Raw genomic sequence first — 21,241 nt, 5'->3', positions numbered from 1 at the left:
AGCAAGAACCTCAAAAAGATGTGAGTGAAGCTGGACTCGTGTGTGATTCGGGAGAGGACGGTAAACTTGGTACAGGTGAGAGTCCTGATTTCAGCCCCTTATAGCCGTCACTCTGATCACGGCCGGGTTCATAACTGGTTAACGACACCCATGTTACATTTGGAGATGAGTTGTTTGTACTCTGCGCGCGCAGCCTTCCGTTAAGGGAGAGTTGAAACATTCCGATTCAAGATGACGGGCCGGTCGGTGTTGTCCCTGTCCAGAGTCCTAAAGCCTTTTTGGGCCAGATTAGTGGCCAATGGCCGCAATACGAACGTAAGCGCTTTCAATTCCTTTAATAGTCGTTTTCATCTTCTCCAAAGCTTTGACATATTTTACAGATCTTTTTTTAGAGTTAGTTGTAGCATATCGTTTATTGAAGCTAGTAAGCTGATTACGAGGTAACACGAATTTAGCCTAGCTAGATTGCCTAGCTCAATGGAGTTCAGATCAGTGGACAGTCGGCGTGTGTCGCTGTCCTTTCAGCACCACGGTGACATTGTCAGTTTGCTAGCACGAGGTGAGTGAATGTTGAATCCGGTTTAGGTTTTAGAATGTACAGAATCAATGTAGAATGTATTTCATAAATGGAGGATGAATTTCATGAATGGAGGCTATAATGTCTTGTGTGTGTATGTGATGTTTATAATGGAAGGTGAGGCCGAACAATAATGTCCATACTGGATAGACAATTAACTTCTAATCTATTTCAGAGTTTAGGTAAGAGTTATTTAAATAACTTTATGGTAGCAAATTAATTAATGGGATCTAGATAGACTGATTCATAACAGGAAATGTTGTTGTTGAATATCCCCTTTAGCACTGGAATGTAGCGCCTTCGTGCTGTTCAGTTCTGTATAAACGTTACGGACACAAGATGGAGTCATTGTTGTAAGCAGAGTACAATAGAGTACATTAGAGTACTAAAGTACTCATCAATGATGCAAACTTTATTTATATATATTTTTTTAACCTTTCAAAAATATAAAATGATAGTTTGAACATGGTTAGGGTCAGGGATCGCGTGATGATGTCAAAGTGACGTTTCCTGTTCTTGTCTCCATGTGCAGGTGCTGGTGACGTCTGCCGGTGGTAGGAGAGAGAAGTCCAGCTACACTGTGAGACTCCGCAACACCAACATCACACTTGACCCTTTTACCCTTGTGAAGAAAATGCTTCACTTTGTTTTTGTGTGCGGTAAAGTTGTCGCAATACAATGGTGGGTCACAATGACTGATGGGTCACAATGACCTGAAGATAACACAAGGGTTAAATAGTGCTAACAAGAAGTACAGCAGGAGATTACAGAACAAAAGTGCACAGTTTCAAAAGTTACCACAGTGTAAAGTAACATATCAGCTACCAGACACAGTGTAAAGTAACATCTCAGCTACCAGGCACAGTGTAAAGTAACATCTCAGCTACCAGGCACAGTGTAAAGTAACATCTCAGCTACCAGACACAGTGTAAAGTAACATCTCAGCTACCAGGCACAGTGTAAAGTAACATCTCAGCTACCAGGCACAATGAACACTAATAATATCAACTACAGTGCACCAATTACATCCCAACTAAAGCACAATGCAGTCACTGACTGCTAAGTTGCCATCTGTCTGCCATCTCCTCCAGACCCACTGCCCTGAGACCTTCCCTGCATGTCTGCCCCAGTGTGTCACCCATGAAGAGGAGGGGGTGGGGGGTGAGGAAGGGGGCTAGGAGGAGGGTGGATGGAAGGGGGTAGGGCATGGGAGGAGGCTAGAGGTTGGGGTGAGAGGGTGAGAGAGGGTGAGTTAAAATGGGATGGGGGGATGGTGGAGGGAGATTGGATGGGGGAGGAGGGGCTGAGGTGGGGGTAGGAGGGGGGAGATGGGATGAGGGGGAAGGAGGGGTGGGGTGAGATGGGAGGGGGGAGGCTCCTGCACCAACTAACCCTGTTATTTCCTCTTTGACCTCCCCTCTCCCCTCTGAACTACCAGGCCATAGTGAGTACCTCCCCCACACACACTTAAACACACTTACACACACTTACACACACTTACACACACACACACACACAGTTTCTCCACCATGAACTCATCATCTGGCCATAGTGATTACCACTCTCTCTCTCTCTCTCTCTCTCTCTCTCTCTCTCTCTCTCTCTCTCTCTCTCTCTCTCTCTCTCTCTCTCTCTCTCTCTCTCTCTCTCTCTCTCTCTCTCTCTCTCTCTCTCTCTCTCTCTCTCTCTCTCTATGTCTCTCTCTCACACACACTCATAAACAGTCAGTTTCTTTTGGTTATGTAGCGTGGGTTAGATTGTGGGGAATCATGTTGCAGTCCAGGAATGGGATTGGCATTCTAACGATGTTGATGTGTGTGTAGCCTCCTCCTGCACGGTATGGAGGGAGACACATGGTGACTCTAATCCCTGGAGATGGGATTGGACCAGAGCTGCTCAACCATGTACAAGAGCTGTTCAGGTACACACACACACAAACACACATATACACACACATACACACACACATATACACACACATACACACACACATACACACACACATACACACACACATACATACACACACACACACCCCTGCCTGTCCCCAGGTTCTGCTGTGTCCCAGTGGATTTTGAGGTGGTGAACGTGGACTCCTCCATGACCTCAGAGGACGACATCAACGCTGCCATCACCGCCATCAGACGTAACGGGGTGGCGCTCAAAGGTTCCAAACACCTACCTTCTGTAACTCATAACTCAACTCAAACACCTACCTTCTGTAACTCATAACTCAACTCAAACACCTACCTTCTGTAACTCATAACTCAACTCAAACACCTACCTTCTGTAACTCATAACTCAACTCAATAACCTACCTTCTCTAACTCATAACTCAACTCAAACACCTACCTTCTGTAACTCATAACTCAACTCAAACACCTTCCTTCTCTAACTCAAACACCTACCTTCTCTAACTCATAACTCAACTCAAACACCTACCTTCTCTAACTCATAACTCAACTCAAACATCTACCTTCTTTAACTCATAACTCAACTCAAACACCTACCTTCTGTAACTCATAACTCAACTCAAACACCTACCTTCTGTAACTCATAACTCAACTCAAACATCTACCTTCTCTAACTCATAACTCAACTCAAACACCTACCTTCTGTAACTCATAACTCAACTCAAACACCTTCCTTCTCTAACTCAAACACCTACCTTCTCTAACTCATAACTCAACTCAAACACCTACCTTCTCTAACTCATAACTCAACTCAAACACCTACCTTCTCTAACTCATAACTCAACTCAAACACCTGTTTGTGTTTGCTAAATGAACGTAATGTACAGTATGACATGAACAGGTCAGCATGTTTGAAAGGCTGATGTGAAGCTTTCATCTCTTCTCAGGGAATATTGAGACCAACCACAGCCTTCCTCCCTCCTACAAGTCTAGGAACAACCTCCTGAGGTCTGATCTCCTCTCCTCCTCCTCCTCCTCCTCCTCCTCCTCCTCCTCCTCCTCCTCCTCCTCCTCCTCCTCCTCCTCCTCCTCCTCCCTCCTCTCTCCTCTCTCCTCTCTCCTCTCTTCTCTGCTCTCTCCTCTCTGCTCTCTCCTCCTCTTCTCCTCTCTGCTCTCTCCTCCTCCTCCTCTCCTCTCTGCTCTCCTCCTCCTCCTCTCCTCTCTGCTCTCTCCTCCTCCTCTCCTCTCTGCTCTCTCCTCCTCCTCCTCTCTCCTCCTCTCTCCTCCTCTCTCCTCATCCTCTCCTCTCTGCTCTCTCCTCCTCCTCCTCCTCTCCTCTCCTCTCTGCTCTCTCCTCCTCCTCCTCCTCTCCTCTTTGCTCTCTCCTCCTCCTCCTCCTCTCTCCTCCTCTCTCCTCCTCCTCTCCTCTCTGCTCTCTCCTCCTCCTCTCCTCTCTGCTCTCTCCTCCTCCTCTCCTCCTCCTCTCCTCTCTGCTCTCTCCTCCTCCTCCTCCTCTCCTCTCTGCTCTCTCCTCCTCTCTTCTCCTCTATCCTCCTCTCTCCTCCTCCTCTCCTCTATGCTCTCTTCTCCTCCTCTCCTCTATGCTCTCTCCTCCTCCTCTCCTCTCCTCCTCTCCTCTCTGCTCTCTCCTCCTCCTCCTCCTCTCCTCTCTGCTCTCTCCTCCTCCTCTCCTCTCCTCCTCTCCTCTCTGCTCTCTCCTCCTCTCCTCTCCTCTCCTCTCCTCTCTGCTCTCTCCTCCTCCTCCTCTCCTCTCCTCTCCTCTCTGCTCTCTCCTCCTCTCCTCTCCTCTCCTCTCCTCTCTCCTCCCCTCTCTGCTCTCTCCTCCTCTCCTCTCCTCTCTGCTCTCTCCTCCTCTCCTCTCCTCTCTGCTCTCTCCTCCTCTCCTCTCCTCTCTGCTCTCTCCTCCTACTTGTATGCTAATGTGATGCCTTTCCCCCCCGCAGGACCTCTCTGGACCTGTATGCTAACATGATGCACTGCCAGTCTCTGCCCGGAGTGCGTTCTCGACACAAGAACATCGACATCATCATCATAAGAGAGAACACGGAGGGAGAGTACAGCAGCCTGGAGCACGAGGTGTGTGAGTGTGTGTGTGTGTGTGACTAAGTGTGTGAGGGGGAGCATTTTAATACAATTGTAAAGTGAGATGATGGTCTGTTCCTAAAGTAAACTCCCCCTTCCCTGGGGTGGTGACCTCTCTCTCTCCCCTCTCTCTCCAGAGTGTTCCTGGGGTGGTGACCTCTCTCTCTCCCCTCTCTCTCCAGAGTGTTCCTGGGGTGGTGACCTCTCTCTCTCCCCTCTCTCTCCAGAGTGTTCCTGGGGTGGTGACCTCTCTCTCTCCCCTCTCTCTCCAGAGTGTTCCTGGGGTGGTGACCTCTCTCTCTCCCCTCTCTCTCCAGAGTGTTCCTGGGGTGGTGACCTCTCTCTCTCCCCTCTCTCTCCAGAGTGTTCCTGGGGTGGTGGAGTGTCTGAAGATTATCACCAGGACCAGGTCTCTGAGGATTGCTGACTACGCCTTCCGGCTGGCGCGGGAGAAAGGTCGCCACAGGGTCACAGCCGTGCACAAGGCCAACATTATGTGAGTGTGTGTACATCCTTCATAATTTGTGTGTGTGTGTGCATCCGTCATCATGTGTGTGTGTGTGTGTTTGTGTGTGTGTGTGTGTGGGCATCTTCTTTCACGGAGCAGGAAGTTGGGGGACGGTCTCTTCCTGCAGTGTTGCAAGGAGGTTGCCGCCGGTTACCCTGACATCACCTTTGACAGTATGATCGTCGACAACACCACCATGCAGGTAACCATGGCAGCCTTCACAACATGTTAACGGAGCTCAAGGTGTGTGTGCATCCAACCCCAGCGTGTGTGAGGTGTGCATCCATTTCCTGACACCCAGAGCAAAGCAAAACTTCCTGCTGTTCCAGATGGTGTCCAAGCCCCAGCAGTTTGACGTCATGGTGATGCCTAACCTCTATGGCAACGTGGTGAGCAACGTGTGTGCGGGGCTGGTGGGGGGGCCGGGCCTCGTCCCAGGGGCCAACTACGGAGAGAACTATGCTGTGTTTGAGACGGTGAGGAGTTATACATGTTATATCTACATGTTATGCCTGGGTTAGATGTTATATCTACATGTTATACCTAGATGTTATACCTGTGTTAGAGGCTATATCTAAAAATACTCTGTCCCAGAATCTGACAAAAACACTGTGTTATTATGTGAGTGTGTGTGTTATTAAGTGTGTATATGTGTGTGTTATTATGTGAGTGTGTGTGTTATCAAGTGTGTAAATGTGTGTGTTATTATGTGTGTGGCAGGGCACGAGGAACACAGGTAAGAGCATAGCGAAGCGCAACTTGGCCAACCCCACAGCCATGCTGCTGGCTTCCTGCCTGCTGCTGGACCACCTCCGGCTGCACGCCTACGCCTCCATGATTCGCAGAGCGGTGATCTCCACCCTGACAGAGACCCGGGTAACTCCCTCTCACTCACACACTCACACACACACACACACACACACACACACAGAGTTTTCATCATGTTTATACTTTATTATTCTAACCTGACACTTAATATTCATGTTCACATATTTATCTAAACTGTTCGTGTGATTCTATAAAATGAATACTTCTTTCTCTTCTCCTCTTCCCCCCTCCCCTCCTCCCTCCCCTCCCCCCTCCCCTCCTCCCTCCCTCCCCTCCTCCCTCTTCTCCTCCCTCCCCTCCCCTCCCCTCCCCTCCCCTCCCCTCCCCTCCCCTCCCCTCCCCTCCCCTCCCCTCCCCTCCCCTCCCCTCCCCTCCCCTCCCCTCCCCTCCCCTCCTCCCTCCCTCCCCCCTCCCCTCCTCCCTCCTCTCCTCCCTCCCCTCCTCCCTCCCTCCCACAGCTCCACACTGCAGATCTAGGTGGACAGGGCTCCACCTCTGATGTGCTCCAGTCTATCATGACAGCGATCCAGAGCACTGGGCCCCTCACACAGAGCATCTAACACACACTCTCACACACACACACACACACACACAGAGCATCTAACACACACTCTCACACACACACACACACACACACACACACAGAGCATCTAACACACACTCTCACACACACACACACACAGCATCTAACACACACTCTCACACACACACACACACACAGAGCATCTAACACACACTCTCACACACACACACACACACACACAGAGCATCTAACACACAGTCACACACACTCACATTGAACATGTAACACACACACACACACACTCAAGTGCGCACACACACCATCATACCCTACAGATGTGTATGTCAAGGTGTTTTCCTTCTGATTGTATCCATGACTATGCAATGTATAGTTTCACACAAGGTATTAATACTCTCTTTATACTTATGTCTGTACTGATGTATGAGATTGATTATTCTAATACGGTTTGATAGAGAAAAATACAAAATAAATTACATGAACTGTTCATTGTGCTACAAAGTTTGTCTGCTAGCATGTTGTGCTAGCTACCTATTTAAACAGACCCTCTCTTGACTGTCATTGGTTAAAACAAAGGCCTGCAAATGTCCCATGGCTCTTCTTTCATTGGCTCCCTTGCATAGACCTGGCGTGTGTGCGTGCGTGATTATGATATCAACCCTGATTGAAACACAACAACAGGATCTCCTGATGTTGCAAAAGCTCCTTCACATAAGTGTCAAGCAAATGGTCACCAGACCTTGGTCTCCACCTATAATCTTTGTCACACAGTATCTCCTTAATAACCAAACCCCCCCTCTTCTTAGTCCTCAGCCCCAAGATAAGGGTATTGTATGTTTACCCAGAGTTCAGATTTGGGGGTAAGTCGAACCAGAATTCACTGTTTCAAGTCAGCCACCTGCAGCCGGCTGCGGCGCTGCATGAAGTCAGTCCATGTCGAACTCACCAAATGTCATGCCCTGGTTCCATCGAGACGAGTCATGGCGTCAGGAGGGAAAAGAACAAAATGGTACAACTTCTCAGACACTGACATTGAAATACCTGTAGGCGAGGTGGAGGAGCGAAAAAACACATTAGACCTATTCGGTGGCCACAGCAGCGAGATCACCAATAAATAAAAAAACAATGAGAGGTAACAATTTGAAAACAAAAGTGTATCTGTAAACACACGTTACTTCATGCCGGTTTTGTTATGAACAGTATTAGAGTTTGGACTGATAACGAAGATGTGAGTGGAGAGTGTAGCGATTGCACGGGAGCTTAACGACTGTATTTCCAGTTTTTGACATATGATGATAAATGCACAGTATTAAATAAATATATTTAGTCATACACTGTGTTCTGCAGTAATCTAAAGGTAGGATATGTGATGTTATCCTGTATTCCATGCAGTCGGCCATCTCCCCCTCCTACACTCCCGTAGTGGACAATCTGATGGTGAGACAGACAGCTTTGAAATTTCGGATTTTAAAAGGTGTTTATGGAACAATTATCGATCAAATAACACTGCTGGATGTAATCTTCATGAAAATGATGAAATGGAGTGAAAAAAACGTGTGCGAGGAAAACAAAATATATAAATAAATATTACGAGTAGCCTAATCGTTCTTCCCACATTTACTTTCTACAGTACGGTCATCTGGGTCACCAATTCCCACTGTCTGAAAAATGTGCGTATGCCTACACATGGGTCAGAGTTTGCGTGGAGGACCGCACAAACAGTCATGAAGTCACCACAGGACAGAACCTGACACAGTCATGAAGTCACCACAGGACAGAACTTGACACAGTCATGAAGTCACCACAGGACAAAACTTGACACAGTCATGAAGTCACCACAGGACAGAACCTGACACAGTCATGAAGTCACCACAGGACACAGAACCTGACACAGTCATGAAGTCACCACAGGACAGAGAACCTGACACAGTCATGAAGTCACCACAGGACGAAGAACCTGACAGTCATGAAGTCACCACAGGACACAGAACCTGACAGTCATGAAGTCACCACAGGACAGAACCTGCAACAGTCATGAAGTCACCACAGGACACAGAACCTGACAGTCATGAAGTCACCACAGGACACAGAACCTGACAGTCATGAAGTCACCACAGGACAGAACCTGACACAGTCATGAAGTCACCACAGGACAGAACTTGACACAGTCATGAAGTCACCACAGGACAGAACTTGACACAGTCATGAAGTCACCACAGGACAGAACTTGACACAGTCATGAAGTCACCACAGGACAGAACTTGACACAGTCATGAAGTCACCACAGGACAGAACCTGACACAGTCATGAAGTCACCACAGGACAGAACTTGACACAGTCATGAAGTCACCACAGGACAGAACCTGACACAGTCATGAAGTCACCACAGGACAGAACTTGACACAGTCAATAAGTCACCACAGGACAGAACTTGACACAGTCATGAAGTCACCACAGGACACAGAACCTGACAGTCATGAAGTCACCACAGGACAAAACTTGACACAGTCATGAAGTCACCACAGGACAGAACCTGACAGTTATGAAGTCACCACAGGACAGAACTTGACACAGTCATGAAGTCACCACAGGACAGAACTTGACACAGTCATGAAGTCACCACAGGACAGAACTTGACACAGTCATGAAGTCACCACAGGACAGAACCTGACACAGTCATGAAGTCACCACAGGACAGAACCTGACAGTTATGAAGTCACCACAGGACACAGAACCTGACAAAGTCATGAAGTCACCACAGGACAGAACTTGACACAGTCATGAAGTCACCACAGGACAGAACTTGACACAGTCATGAAGTCACCACAGGACAGAACCTGACACAGTCATGAAGTCACCACAGGACAGAACTTGACACAGTCATGAAGTCACCACAGGACAGAACCTGACACAGTCATGAAGTCACCACAGGACACAGAACCTGACAGTTATGAAGTCACCACAGGACAGAGAACCTGACACAGTCATGAAGTCACCACAGGACGAAGAACCTGACACAGTCATGAAGTCACCACAGGACAGAACCTGACACAGTCATGAAGTCACCACAGGACAGAACCTGACACAGTCATGAAGTCACCACAGGACAGAACCTGCAACAGTCATGAAGTCACCACAGGACACAGAACCTGACAGTCATGAAGTCACCACAGGACACAGAACCTGACAGTCATGAAGTCACCACAGGACAGAACCTGACACATTCATGAAGTCACCACAGGACACAGAACCTGACAGTCATGAAGTCACCACAGGACACAGAACCTGACAGTCATGAAGTCACCACAGGACACAGAACCTGACAAAGTCATGAAGTCACCACAGGACAGAACTTGACACAGTCATGAAGTCACCACAGGACAGAACTTGACACAGTCATGAAGTCACCACAGGACAGAACCTGACACAGTCATGAAGTCACCACAGGACAGAACTTGACACAGTCATGAAGTCACCACAGGACAGAACCTGACACAGTCATGAAGTCACCACAGGACAGAACTTGACACAGTCAATAAGTCACCACAGGACAGAACTTGACACAGTCATGAAGTCACCACAGGACACAGAACCTGACAGTCATGAAGTCACCACAGGACAAAACTTGACACAGTCATGAAGTCACCACAGGACAGAACCTGACAGTTATGAAGTCACCACAGGACAGAACTTGACACAGTCATGAAGTCACCACAGGACAGAACTTGACACAGTCATGAAGTCACCACAGGACAGAACTTGACACAGTCATGAAGTCACCACAGGACAGAACCTGACACAGTCATGAAGTCACCACAGGACAGAACCTGACAGTTATGAAGTCACCACAGGACACAGAACCTGACAAAGTCATGAAGTCACCACAGGACAGAACTTGACACAGTCATGAAGTCACCACAGGACAGAACTTGACACAGTCATGAAGTCACCACAGGACAGAACCTGACACAGTCATGAAGTCACCACAGGACAGAACTTGACACAGTCATGAAGTCACCACAGGACAGAACCTGACACAGTCATGAAGTCACCACAGGACACAGAACCTGACAGTTATGAAGTCACCACAGGACAGAGAACCTGACACAGTCATGAAGTCACCACAGGACGAAGAACCTGACACAGTCATGAAGTCACCACAGGACAGAACCTGACACAGTCATGAAGTCACCACAGGACAGAACCTGACACAGTCATGAAGTCACCACAGGACAGAACCTGCAACAGTCATGAAGTCACCACAGGACACAGAACCTGACAGTCATGAAGTCACCACAGGACACAGAACCTGACAGTCATGAAGTCACCACAGGACAGAACCTGACACATTCATGAAGTCACCACAGGACACAGAACCTGACAGTCATGAAGTCACCACAGGACACAGAACCTGACAGTCATGAAGTCACCACAGGACACAGAACCTGACAAAGTCATGAAGTCACCACAGGACAGAACTTGACACAGTCATGAAGTCACCACAGGACAGAACTTGACACAGTCATGAAGTCACCACAGGACAGAACCTGACACAGTCATGAAGTCACCACAGGACAGAACTTGACACAGTCATGAAGTCACCACAGGACAGAACCTGACACAGTCATGAAGTCACCACAGGACAGAACTTGACACAGTCATGAAGTCACCACAGGACAGAACTTGACACAGTCATGAAGTCACCACAGGACAGAACTTGACACAGTCATGAAGTCACCACAGGACAGAACTTGACACAGTCATGAAGTCACCACAGGACAGAACTTGACACAGTCATGAAGTCACCACAGGACAGAACTTGACAGTCATGAAGTCACCACAGGACAAAACCTGACAGTTATGAAGTCACCACAGGACAGAGAACCTGACACAGTCATGAAGTCACCACAGGACGAAGAACCTGACACAGTCATGAAGTCACCACAGGACAGAACCTGACACAGTCATGAAGTCACCACAGGACAAAACCTGACACAGTCATGAAGTCACCACAGGACAGAACCTGACACAGTCATGAAGTCACCACAGGACGAAGAACCTGACACAGTCATGAAGTCACCACAGGACAGAACCTGACACAGTCATGAAGTCACCACAGGACACAGAACCTGACAGTCATGAAGTCACCACAGGACACAGAACCTGACAAAGTCATGAAGTCACCACAGGACAGAACTTGACACAGTCATGAAGTCACCACAAGAGACAGCAGTAAAAAATAACAGAACATTTTAATATCATTTCATGGTACAATGTAGAACTCCTCAGGCATAACTTCCATGAGCTCAACCTCTGACACTGCATCCAAACCTGACCCTTCACCTTTACACTGGTCATAAACATCATCCAAAAGATTCAGTTAGGAAACAGAGACAGAGAGATAGAAAGAGAGGAGATACAGACAGAAATACAAGACAAGAAAGATTTTGTGCAAAATAAGTAAAACATCTTCAGGGTCAGAGTTCATGTCTGCTGGAGGAGACGCCTCCTCTGGTCCAACTCACACACACACACACACACACACACACACACAACACAGTAACACGCACACTAACACACTTTGGCCCGCGTGGTGTTGGAGGGAAGAGGCTGATAGTGATCTGAGCCTCTGTCCCTGCTGATGGGAGGAGGGAGACAGAAGGGGGGAGGGAGGGAAGCAAGGAGAGAGGCAGAGATGGAGGCTGAAAGAGGGATGGAGAGAGAAAGAGCGAGGAACCAGAGGCACCACCCTCTAGCAGTTCTATTTTTGCACCAGAACCACACCTTAAGCTTTCCACACATGCACACACACACACGCACGCACACACACACACACACACGCGTCAGTGCTCGTTGGACAATAAAGAATACAAAATAAACCAAACATAAAATAAAAAAACTTAAATAGAGCTGACAGAGAGAGTCAGTCGATCTTGACGGCGGCGTAGATACGGCGGATGAACACGTAGGCTGCGTAGAAGCCCATGGTGCCTGTCAGCAGCCAGAAGGACAGGACCATCAGAGCCGTGTAGCCCAGGTACAGCAGGGAGGGGACCACCTCCACGATGTCCAGCTGGGGAGCACACACACAGATTATACACTGGCTTAGGAAACTATTACACACGTCTAGTTTATGTGTAGTGTGTGTGTGGTTTCTTCATAAGAGGCAGGTGTTCTGAGAGCAGGAGCTGCTGTTTACCTTGTTGACAAAGTAGAAGACAGCGTAAACAAGGACGTAGAAGGCGGAGCCTCCCGATACCAGGAACGTTCTCCACCACCACCGGTAATCCTGGAACACACCATGTACACACCATGAACACACCACATACACACCACATACACACCACATACACACCACATACACACCACATACACACCACATACACACCACATACACACCACACCACGTACACACCACACCACGTACACACCATGTACACACCACGTACAGGGTGTGAGTGTGTGTGGTGTGTGTGTACCTCAGCGCAGAGCTGGAAGTAGACCATGACGATGCTGATCTGAGAGCAGGACACCACCAGGATGATGAACACCAGGAACAGGAACCCAAACAGGTAGTAGAACTGGTTCTCCCAGATGGCCTGCAGGGAGCGACCACACAGTCTTTAACCCAAAAACATAACCTGAAACCTGTAATCTGTAATCTACGCCCAATCCTAGCTCCTAATCTTAACCCCAAAACGATATCCCTCACTCTTAAGGCCAACCCTAGATGTCCTTCTAACCCTAAAACCCAGAAAGAAAACCTTGGAAGAGGAGGAGAGAAAGAGGAGGAGAGGAAGAGGAATGCAGCAGGGTGGTACTCACACTGAAGATGAAGAACAGCTCTATGAACATGGCTCCGAAGGGTAGGATCCCTGCCATCAGGATGCTGCAGAGCAAACATAGCGTGGTGATTGGTTAGGCTTCCAAAGGGCTGCATGGTGATTGGCTGAGCCCTTTGAAAGCAGCGTGGTGAAGGGCTGATGACTCACCCCACAAACTTGTTCATGTACCAGCGCTGCTCTGGGACCTGTCGAGGGATCTGATTGGTCCGTACAGGGTTGTCATAGGGTTGCTTGCGGAAGCCGAAGTAGTATCCCAGATAGACAAGAGGCATGGAGATACCAAACCACATACACAACAGGGCCAGCATGGTGGTGAAGGGAACCTGGGACACACACAGACACAGGCATTATACCCTGACCCTGAGACTGAAGAAGTTTGGCATGGACACAGTCATCCTCACTAACTTTTACAGATGCACTATAGAGAGCATTCTGACTGATTGCATTACAGTGTGGTATGGGAGCTGCACAGACAGGGACCACAAGGCCGTACGTGGTGTAGTCCGTTCTGCTGAGTTCATCATCGGCAGGAAGCTCCCTGCCCTACAGGACACCTATACCACACGTTGCCTCAGGAAAGCCGGCAGGATCCTAAGAGACTTCAGTCTTTAGACCCTGTTGCCTTCTGACAGGTGCTACCAAAGCATTTGGTCTTGCTCACGCAGACTGGACTACAGCTTCTTTGCAAGGGCCATCAGGCTTCTGAATGGACAGTGGTGTGTGTGTGAGGTGTGTGTGTGAGGTTTGTGTGTGAGGTGTGATGCGTGTTTCCCCTAACCTCAACACCTAACCTGAACCCTACGTCGAAGCCTGTGTGTGTGTGAGGAATGTGTGAGGTGTGTGTTTCCCCTAGCCTCAACACCTAACTTCCATCTAACCCTAACCTTCTAGCACTTGAAGTTGTTCAGCTCACCGCTCCTGAGGAATGCTCTCCCCAGATGAAACAGTTGAGAATGAAGCAGATTCCAAATACTACTGCAGGATACAGGGTTGCCGTCTGGAACACACACACAACATGGTAAGGTGGAGAGGTCAGAGTAGAGGGGTCACAGGTCAGGGTAGAGGGGTCACAGGTCAGAGTAGAGGGGTCACAGGTCAGGGTAGAGGGGTCACAGGTCAGGGTAGAGGGGTCACAGGTCAGGGTAGAGGGGTCACAGGTCAGGGTAGAGGGGTCACAGGTCAGAGTAGAGGGGTCACAGGTCAGGGTAGAGGGGTCACAGGTCAGGGTAGAGGGGTCACAGGTCAGGGTAGAGAGGTCACAGGTCAAAGTAGAGGAGTCACAGGTCAGGGTAGAGAGGTCACAGGTCAGAGTAGAGGGGTCACAGGTCAGGGTAGAGGGGTCACAGGTCAGAGTAGAGGGGTCACAGGTCAGGGTAGAGGGGTCACAGGTCAGGGTAGAGGGGTCACAGGTCAGGGTAGAGGGGTCACAGGTCAGGGTAGAGGGGTCACAGGTCAGGGTAGAGGGGTCACAGGTCAGGGTAGAGGGGTCAGGGTAGAGCGTTCAGTGTTTATGTTCCTGTACTCACACAAAAAGCTCCTTTCCTCCAGCGATGGCCCTTCAACGTGCGATACAGCCTCCCAGCGAAGTAGCCCCCAAACACCCTGCGCACACACACACACACACACACACCATTACCCCCCAAGCACCAGCAGACACACTATATGCTCTTCCAGACCATATGGTTCTGAGTGTTTAACTCTCTACAGAAGCTAGGTTACTGTGTGTGTGTGTCTGAGGAAGGGTTGGAACAATACATGTATTGGTACTGAACCGTACGGTACGGGTGTCACGGTTCGGTGCATGAAATTACACAGAGAATACACGGTATAAAAATAAATAAAACTTGCTTGCAAATTAATAACTGTAATGCAGAACTACTGTTAGATACTCGTGTTCTTTAGGGACACCTAGTCTGTAGCTCTGAAGCTCTGATTGGCGTCGCCTGAGTCAGAGCTAGCAGCACTAAGGATGAGGATGGTGAGTAGTGGCGACCCACGAGAGACAGAGGACCCGCCACCCTTTTTAAGATTGCATGTTTTGTAAAACTTTGGTTTCCCATTCAGTTCCAGCAGTACAGGCGAGAGAGTGGTGGATAAGACAAGCACTGTGTCTCAGCGTTGTTCAGCAGTTGAGGGCAGTGACGTGCAGTCTGGGTAGGTAAGTTAGGCACTGCCTACCTGCCAAAATTCAAACGTAAACATTTTTATCAAATCATTTTATTTAATAAACTTGTATTTGTATTTGTGATTTATATATGCAATATGTGTGTTATTCCAATTGTTTAGACTTTACAATGACAAATGTAGCAGTTACACATAATCAAATACAAAAGGGTTAGGTTCCGTTCACTGCGGACGACAATCGAAAAACTCACTTGCACACTTCGATCCTGTATTCTTCAACATATACGTTGAAAAGTAACTCTGCTGTCCTACGTTCTACATTACGTATCAAACATAGACCAATTAAAATCAAGATATTACTGGACATTTGCGCAGCTAACGTCATTACACCAGCTACATTGTAAGCTTAATCCAACTTCTCCTCCCTACAGTGCTCAACCAGCCTACACATACTAATAGAGCCCAAAAAAATCACTGACGCAATCGGAATTGACATGTTATCTTCAATGCGCCCGTATTCATAGAGGAACCTGGTTTGTTCTGCTTTTCCCTCCTTTGTACCAAACTCGTACCGAACCGTGATGTCTGAACCGCGGTATGAAGCGAACCGTGACGTCTGAACCGCGGTATGAAGCAAACCGTGATGTCTGAACCGAGGTATGAAGCGAACCGTAATGTCTGTACCGCGGTATGGAGCGAACCGTGATGTCTGTACCGCGGTATGGAGCGAACCGTGATGTCTGTACCGCGGTATGAAGCGAACCGTGATGCCTGAACCACGGTATGAAGCGAACCGTGATGCCTGAACCGCGGTATGAAGCGAACCTTGACTTCAGTGTACTGTTCCACCCCTAGTGTGAGGAGTGCATTATCTACTCACCCCATGAACATGAAGAGGAAACAGGAAGTGGTCATCAAAGCCCCTCTGCTGGACGGTGACAACATTCCCAACATCGCCACGACTACAGATGGACAAAAATGCGCGAACACACACACAGAACTGGAATCAACACATGGCTGGAGGTAGCAGGTGTAAGACAGTGTGTGTGAAGTGTGAAGTGTGTGTGAGGTGTGTGTGTGAGGTCTCACAGATGACGATGAGGATCATGCAGAACAGCTGGATGCCAGACCCCAGCAGGGAGCTAAGCACCATGGGATAGCGTGGGGGGCGGAACACGTCTCCATGGACGTTCTTCCAGCCAGACTCCTCCATGGTGTCCTCCTGAACACACACCACACACTTTAGAACATCCCTCACGCTGTGTGTGTGTGGTGTGTGTGTGTGTGTGGGGGGGGTTTGTGTGTATGGGTGGTGTGTGTGTTCTTACTATGTCGTCCTCTCTGTTGTAGTTGGCGATGTCCTTCCTCAAGGTTCTGATGATGATCATACTGAGAATCCCTAGGTACACACACACACACACAAACGTGATTATAACAGTGATACAAGGCTCAAGTGAGTAGAGAACACACACCACACGCACACAGTGCCTACCGGAGAGGAAGAACACCACCACTACAGAGTTGACGATGGAGAACCAGTGGATCTGAACATCACTCATGGTGAGGTAGGTGTCCCAGCGAGAAGCCCACTTTACCTGGCTCTCCTGGACACACACACACAGATGAAGGACACATGCTAACTTATACATGGACATACACGAGCATTAATCAACTCTTACACACAGCAAATATCAATTCAAACACACAAACGCACAGGACGTGCCCCCCCCTCTTACCTCCCAGTGGACAGAGTAGGTGAAAAGGACATGGTTCTCCTGGGAGGGGTCTATCTCCTGGGGGGCGGAGCCACCGGCCTCCGGAAGAGTACACGCCCCCTTTCCATCAGCCTTCAGGTCTAAACACAGGAAGTCAGGATGAACACACAGGAAGTCAGGATGAACACACAGGAAGTGGATGATAGATGCCCACCTACCTTCCACCTTCACGCTTTGAGGAACCACCTCAAAGCGCACCACACGGTAGTTATGATCTTCTTCCTCCTCCAGCTTCTCCTTGTGGAAGTAGAGGATGAAGGAGAGGTGGTTGTGGAGGTAGAACTGGAGGGGATAAGGAAAGGAGGGGGGGAGGAGGTAGAGAGGAGAGGAGGTAGAGAAGGTAAGATAAAGGAGCTACAGTACTACCCAGCTCCAGCTTTGATCTCCAGCAGCAGGTTAGGCTCCTCCTAGGTTCAACATATCAAGGATGAGACAACAGCATCATCACAACACAGGAGGGTTCCAAGGCTGTCTGGTCCATACCTAGTCTGTCTGGTCCATACCTAGTCTGTCTGGTCCATACCTAGTCTGTCTGATCCATACCTAGTCTGTCTGGTCCATACCTAGTCTGTCTGGTCCATACCTAGTCTGTCTGGTCCATACCTAGTCTGTCTGATCCATACCTAGTCTGTCTGGTCCATACCTAGTCTGTCTGGTCCATACCTAGTCTGTCTGGTCCATACCTAGTCTGTCTGGTCCATACCTAGTCTGTCTGGTCCATACGTAGTCTGTCTGGTCCATACCTAGTCTGTCTGATCCATACCTAGTCTGTCTGGTCCATACCTAGTCTGTCTGGTCCATACCTAGTCTGTCTGGTCCATAGCTAGTCTGTCTGGTCCATACCTAGTCTGTCTGATCCATACCTAGTCTGTCTGATCCATACCTAGTCTGTCTGGTCCATACCTAGTCTGTCTGGTCCATACCTAGTCTGTCTGGTCCATACCTAGTCTGTCTGATCCATACCTAGTCTGTCTGGTCCATATCTAGTCTGTGTGGTCCATACCTAGTCTGTCTGGTCCATACCTAGTCTGTCTGGTCCATATCTAGTCTGTGTGGTCCATACCTAGTCTGTCTGGTCCATACCTAGTTTGTCTCGTCTATATCTAGTCTGTGTGGTTTGTCTGGTCCGTACCTTGCCGTTGTCAGAGAATCCCAGTCTATAGCCATGTTCAAACTGAACATCCTTGACCGCGTCCTTCCTGTGCTCCTCCTCCAGCCCGCCGGCCCCCCCCTCTCTGCTGGGGTAGAACTCCAGACGCGTGGCCACCGGAAGGTTGTCTGCAATCCTGGTGTGTGTGGTTTGTGTGCGTGTTTAAACAGGGATCAATAATGTACTGATCTACTGGTAAAACTGGGAAAGAGGAGAGGTAGGGGGGAAAAGGAGCAGGGGACTAGGAGGAGCAGGACCAGGAGGAGCAGGACTAGGAGGAGCAGGACTAGGAGGAGCAGGGTGGAGGAGCAGGGTGGAGGAGCAGGACTAGGAGGAGCAGGACTAGGAGGAGCAGGACTAGGAGGAGCAGGACTAGGAGGAGCAGGACTAGGAGGAGCAGGACTAGGAGGAGCAGGACTAGGAGGAGCAGGACTAGGAGGAGCAGGACTAGGAGGAGCAGGACTAGGAGGAGCAGGCTTACAGGTGGATGTAGTACTCCTCCTGGATGCGCTCGGCCACCAGCTTGCTCTGCATCAGGCTGAGCGTGAACTTGGAGCACACCTCCTCACACTTCCTGTCCTGATTCATCAGCACAGAGTAGGGCGTGTTCACGATGCGGTCCCCTCGCAGTACCTCCCCTGCGCACACACACGAACATATGGAAACATATGCATGCATGCGCATAAACACACGGAACAACAGACACACACATTAGATCTCTTGTAGTAGTTAAATCTATGGGAGCCATACCAGGGCTTTTGCACGTCCATTACACATACACACACACACCCCAGATGCACTTACCCAGGTTCTCAGCCTTGTAGACCACCTTAGCAGGCTGACAGAAGGGCAGGGAGTAGTACTCATAGGGCAGTTGGGTCCTAGAGCTGGTCAGCTTCACAGCCTGAGGGGGGGGGGGGGGGGGGGGGGGCAGCGCAGACTAAGATCAGCAGCTCTCTGGTTTCCACTCAGCCTAGTTACACTTTAATACGTCCCACACAGACGTGTCTATGCAGGTGTAACCACGCTGCAAACTCGGCCTACGTTCCGCTACCTTGATTTCCACGGCGCTGCCCTGGTGGAAGTTCATGGGGGCGACACCAGGCACGTAGAAGGTCTGGGCCACCGGAAACACACATACAAGGAGCAGGCCCCATGTCTCCTGAGAGGCAGACACACACAGACACACACAAGTAACCGAGTTGAATTGGTTAAACTCACTCCCTGGTATAAATGCCCACCCGTGCCATAGATGAGCTAGCTGTTGGCCGGCATAGCTAAAGCAGTGTTTATAAACGGTCCCGTTTACAAACCCGTCAGAGGTCCCCAGACGAAATCCTAACTGCCACAGACTTGCCAGGGAAAGCCTGTGTTTACCGAACCTTTTGTCCTTATGATATCCGCGCACTGCGCCAGCAGACAGGTGTCAGTGCTACGCTGGAGAAGGCTTTAAAGGCAACTTCAGCGAGACAAATATGAGAAGGATATCAACTGTAAACTCTGACGGTGGTTTACTAGCTCGATTCGCATGCTATGACGAGTTTATTGACCGTTATTAACAACGACATGTCAATTCTTCCCGTGAGCGATCTCTGCTGTGGCACGGGTTTAAAACGAAGACCGTTAGAAGCTAGTTTACTACGTAAAGACGGTGGTTTTAGCACGTTTGTTAGCTAGCTTGCTAGTTAGTGTTTGTCTGCTAAGAAATGTGAAAGCGAAATGGCTGGCTAGTTTGGTGTAACTTGGCTCTGATAAGTTCTAATGAGAACCTAGGTTGTATTACTAATCTTTTTAACTGTTAACCTTCTAATCTGCCCACGATTTGTGGGTATCTACTAATACCTACACAAATGCGGAAATCGATTTGGAAGAGATAGCTAGCTAGACTTGCGACGTGTACAGATAAGATTAGCATAGCTAGCTAACAAGCAAGTTAGTCAGCCATACTGGGATAGCCATCAATGAATGCCAGCTAGCTAGTTACTAGCCAGCAGGATTAACGCTAAAATGCAGCACATTTAGTTTATGACAACATGGAGAAACGCGGATGCTCAGTGTGAACTAAATGGTCGATGGTACTAGACTGGCAAGCCACATGCTTACATCGTCTTTAAACGCTATGCGCTAGCCAGCCAACTATGTAGCGTGATTGTATCTTCTCAAGCTGAAACAGCTGGGAACTGGCTAACGACGTTAGCTCTTTACGGTAGCTAGAGCATCGTTAACTGCCTATTATCGTCACCAGAAACAGAAAGACATGCAATTAAAGTACCTCTTCTTTATTGTACTTGATAACATGTACGTATTTTGTGACATTTACGTAACACAAAAGTCACATTAATGCGTAAAAAGGCAAATCGAGTATGGTTTACATGACCACAGTTTCATTATTTTGCACCTACCATAGCAGCGGCTGCCATCTTGAATACACGTGTACAGGGTTGCCAGTTCGTTCAAGTACTTCCTCTCAGAACCGGTATGTCAACACATCAGATCAATGTGTTGCTCTGGTATTTTATGTTGTTATTGTTGGTCTAAGGTCGTACTGCCTTTTCCTTCTGAACTTTATGCAAAGATTTACGCGGATTCGATAAAGAACCCTTGAGCCTTGTATCGAGTGAAACTTACCTGGCAACCACGTCTCAGTAATATCATTAATCGTCAGTTATATATTTATTTATTTATTTATAATACATTTGTGATTAAATCTGCCCATATGTTCAGGGTTATTTGTGTCCTCTATATACAATTAATGGACGAGTCGCAGGCATTCTGAGATAATAGTTGTCTAGAGTTAGACAGGGTTAAATGCCAATCAGAAAACATCATCAGCACTCCGCTGTCGGGCGGAATCATTACCCAAACCAGAGAATGTCT

The 21,241-nt window shown here is 48.6% G+C and overlaps 2 protein-coding genes across 2 annotated transcripts; one reads left to right on the top strand and one right to left on the bottom strand.

The window, feature by feature from the left end:
- The first annotated feature begins 226 nt into the window (after positions 1 to 226).
- LOC146252713 (isocitrate dehydrogenase [NAD] subunit gamma, mitochondrial-like) lies at positions 227 to 6,971 on the top strand. Its single transcript, XM_084680123.1, has 11 exons — positions 227 to 315; positions 1,110 to 1,157; positions 2,401 to 2,498; positions 2,629 to 2,744; positions 3,438 to 3,498; positions 4,455 to 4,587; positions 4,956 to 5,089; positions 5,201 to 5,303; positions 5,431 to 5,577; positions 5,822 to 5,977; positions 6,388 to 6,971. Exons 1-11 carry the CDS (start codon positions 232 to 234, stop codon positions 6,487 to 6,489), a joined length of 1,182 nt encoding a protein of 393 aa, XP_084536249.1. The 5' UTR covers positions 227 to 231; the 3' UTR covers positions 6,490 to 6,971.
- Positions 6,972 to 11,703: 4,732 nt separating this feature from the next.
- On the bottom strand, positions 11,704 to 20,896 carry tm9sf4 (transmembrane 9 superfamily protein member 4). Its single transcript, XM_084679131.1, has 18 exons — positions 20,767 to 20,896; positions 19,419 to 19,526; positions 19,169 to 19,268; positions 18,846 to 19,002; positions 18,347 to 18,500; positions 17,373 to 17,496; positions 17,176 to 17,294; positions 16,932 to 17,043; positions 16,768 to 16,838; positions 16,529 to 16,661; positions 16,320 to 16,401; positions 14,842 to 14,917; positions 14,229 to 14,312; positions 13,463 to 13,638; positions 13,296 to 13,359; positions 12,950 to 13,069; positions 12,670 to 12,759; positions 11,704 to 12,543 (listed from the first exon to the last, which is right to left on the bottom strand). Exons 1-18 carry the CDS (start codon positions 20,782 to 20,784, stop codon positions 12,394 to 12,396), a joined length of 1,938 nt encoding a protein of 645 aa, XP_084535257.1. The 5' UTR covers positions 20,785 to 20,896; the 3' UTR covers positions 11,704 to 12,393.
- Between the last annotated feature and the right edge of the window lie 345 nt (positions 20,897 to 21,241).

This window comes from Hypomesus nipponensis, chromosome 18 (assembly GCF_054491055.1).
Source record: "Hypomesus nipponensis isolate SF chromosome 18, ASM5449105v1, whole genome shotgun sequence".
Taxonomy (NCBI): domain Eukaryota; kingdom Metazoa; phylum Chordata; class Actinopteri; order Osmeriformes; family Osmeridae; genus Hypomesus; species Hypomesus nipponensis.
The sequence above is the reverse complement of the archived record's forward strand: the minus strand, read 5'-3'. Positions and strand labels throughout refer to the sequence as shown.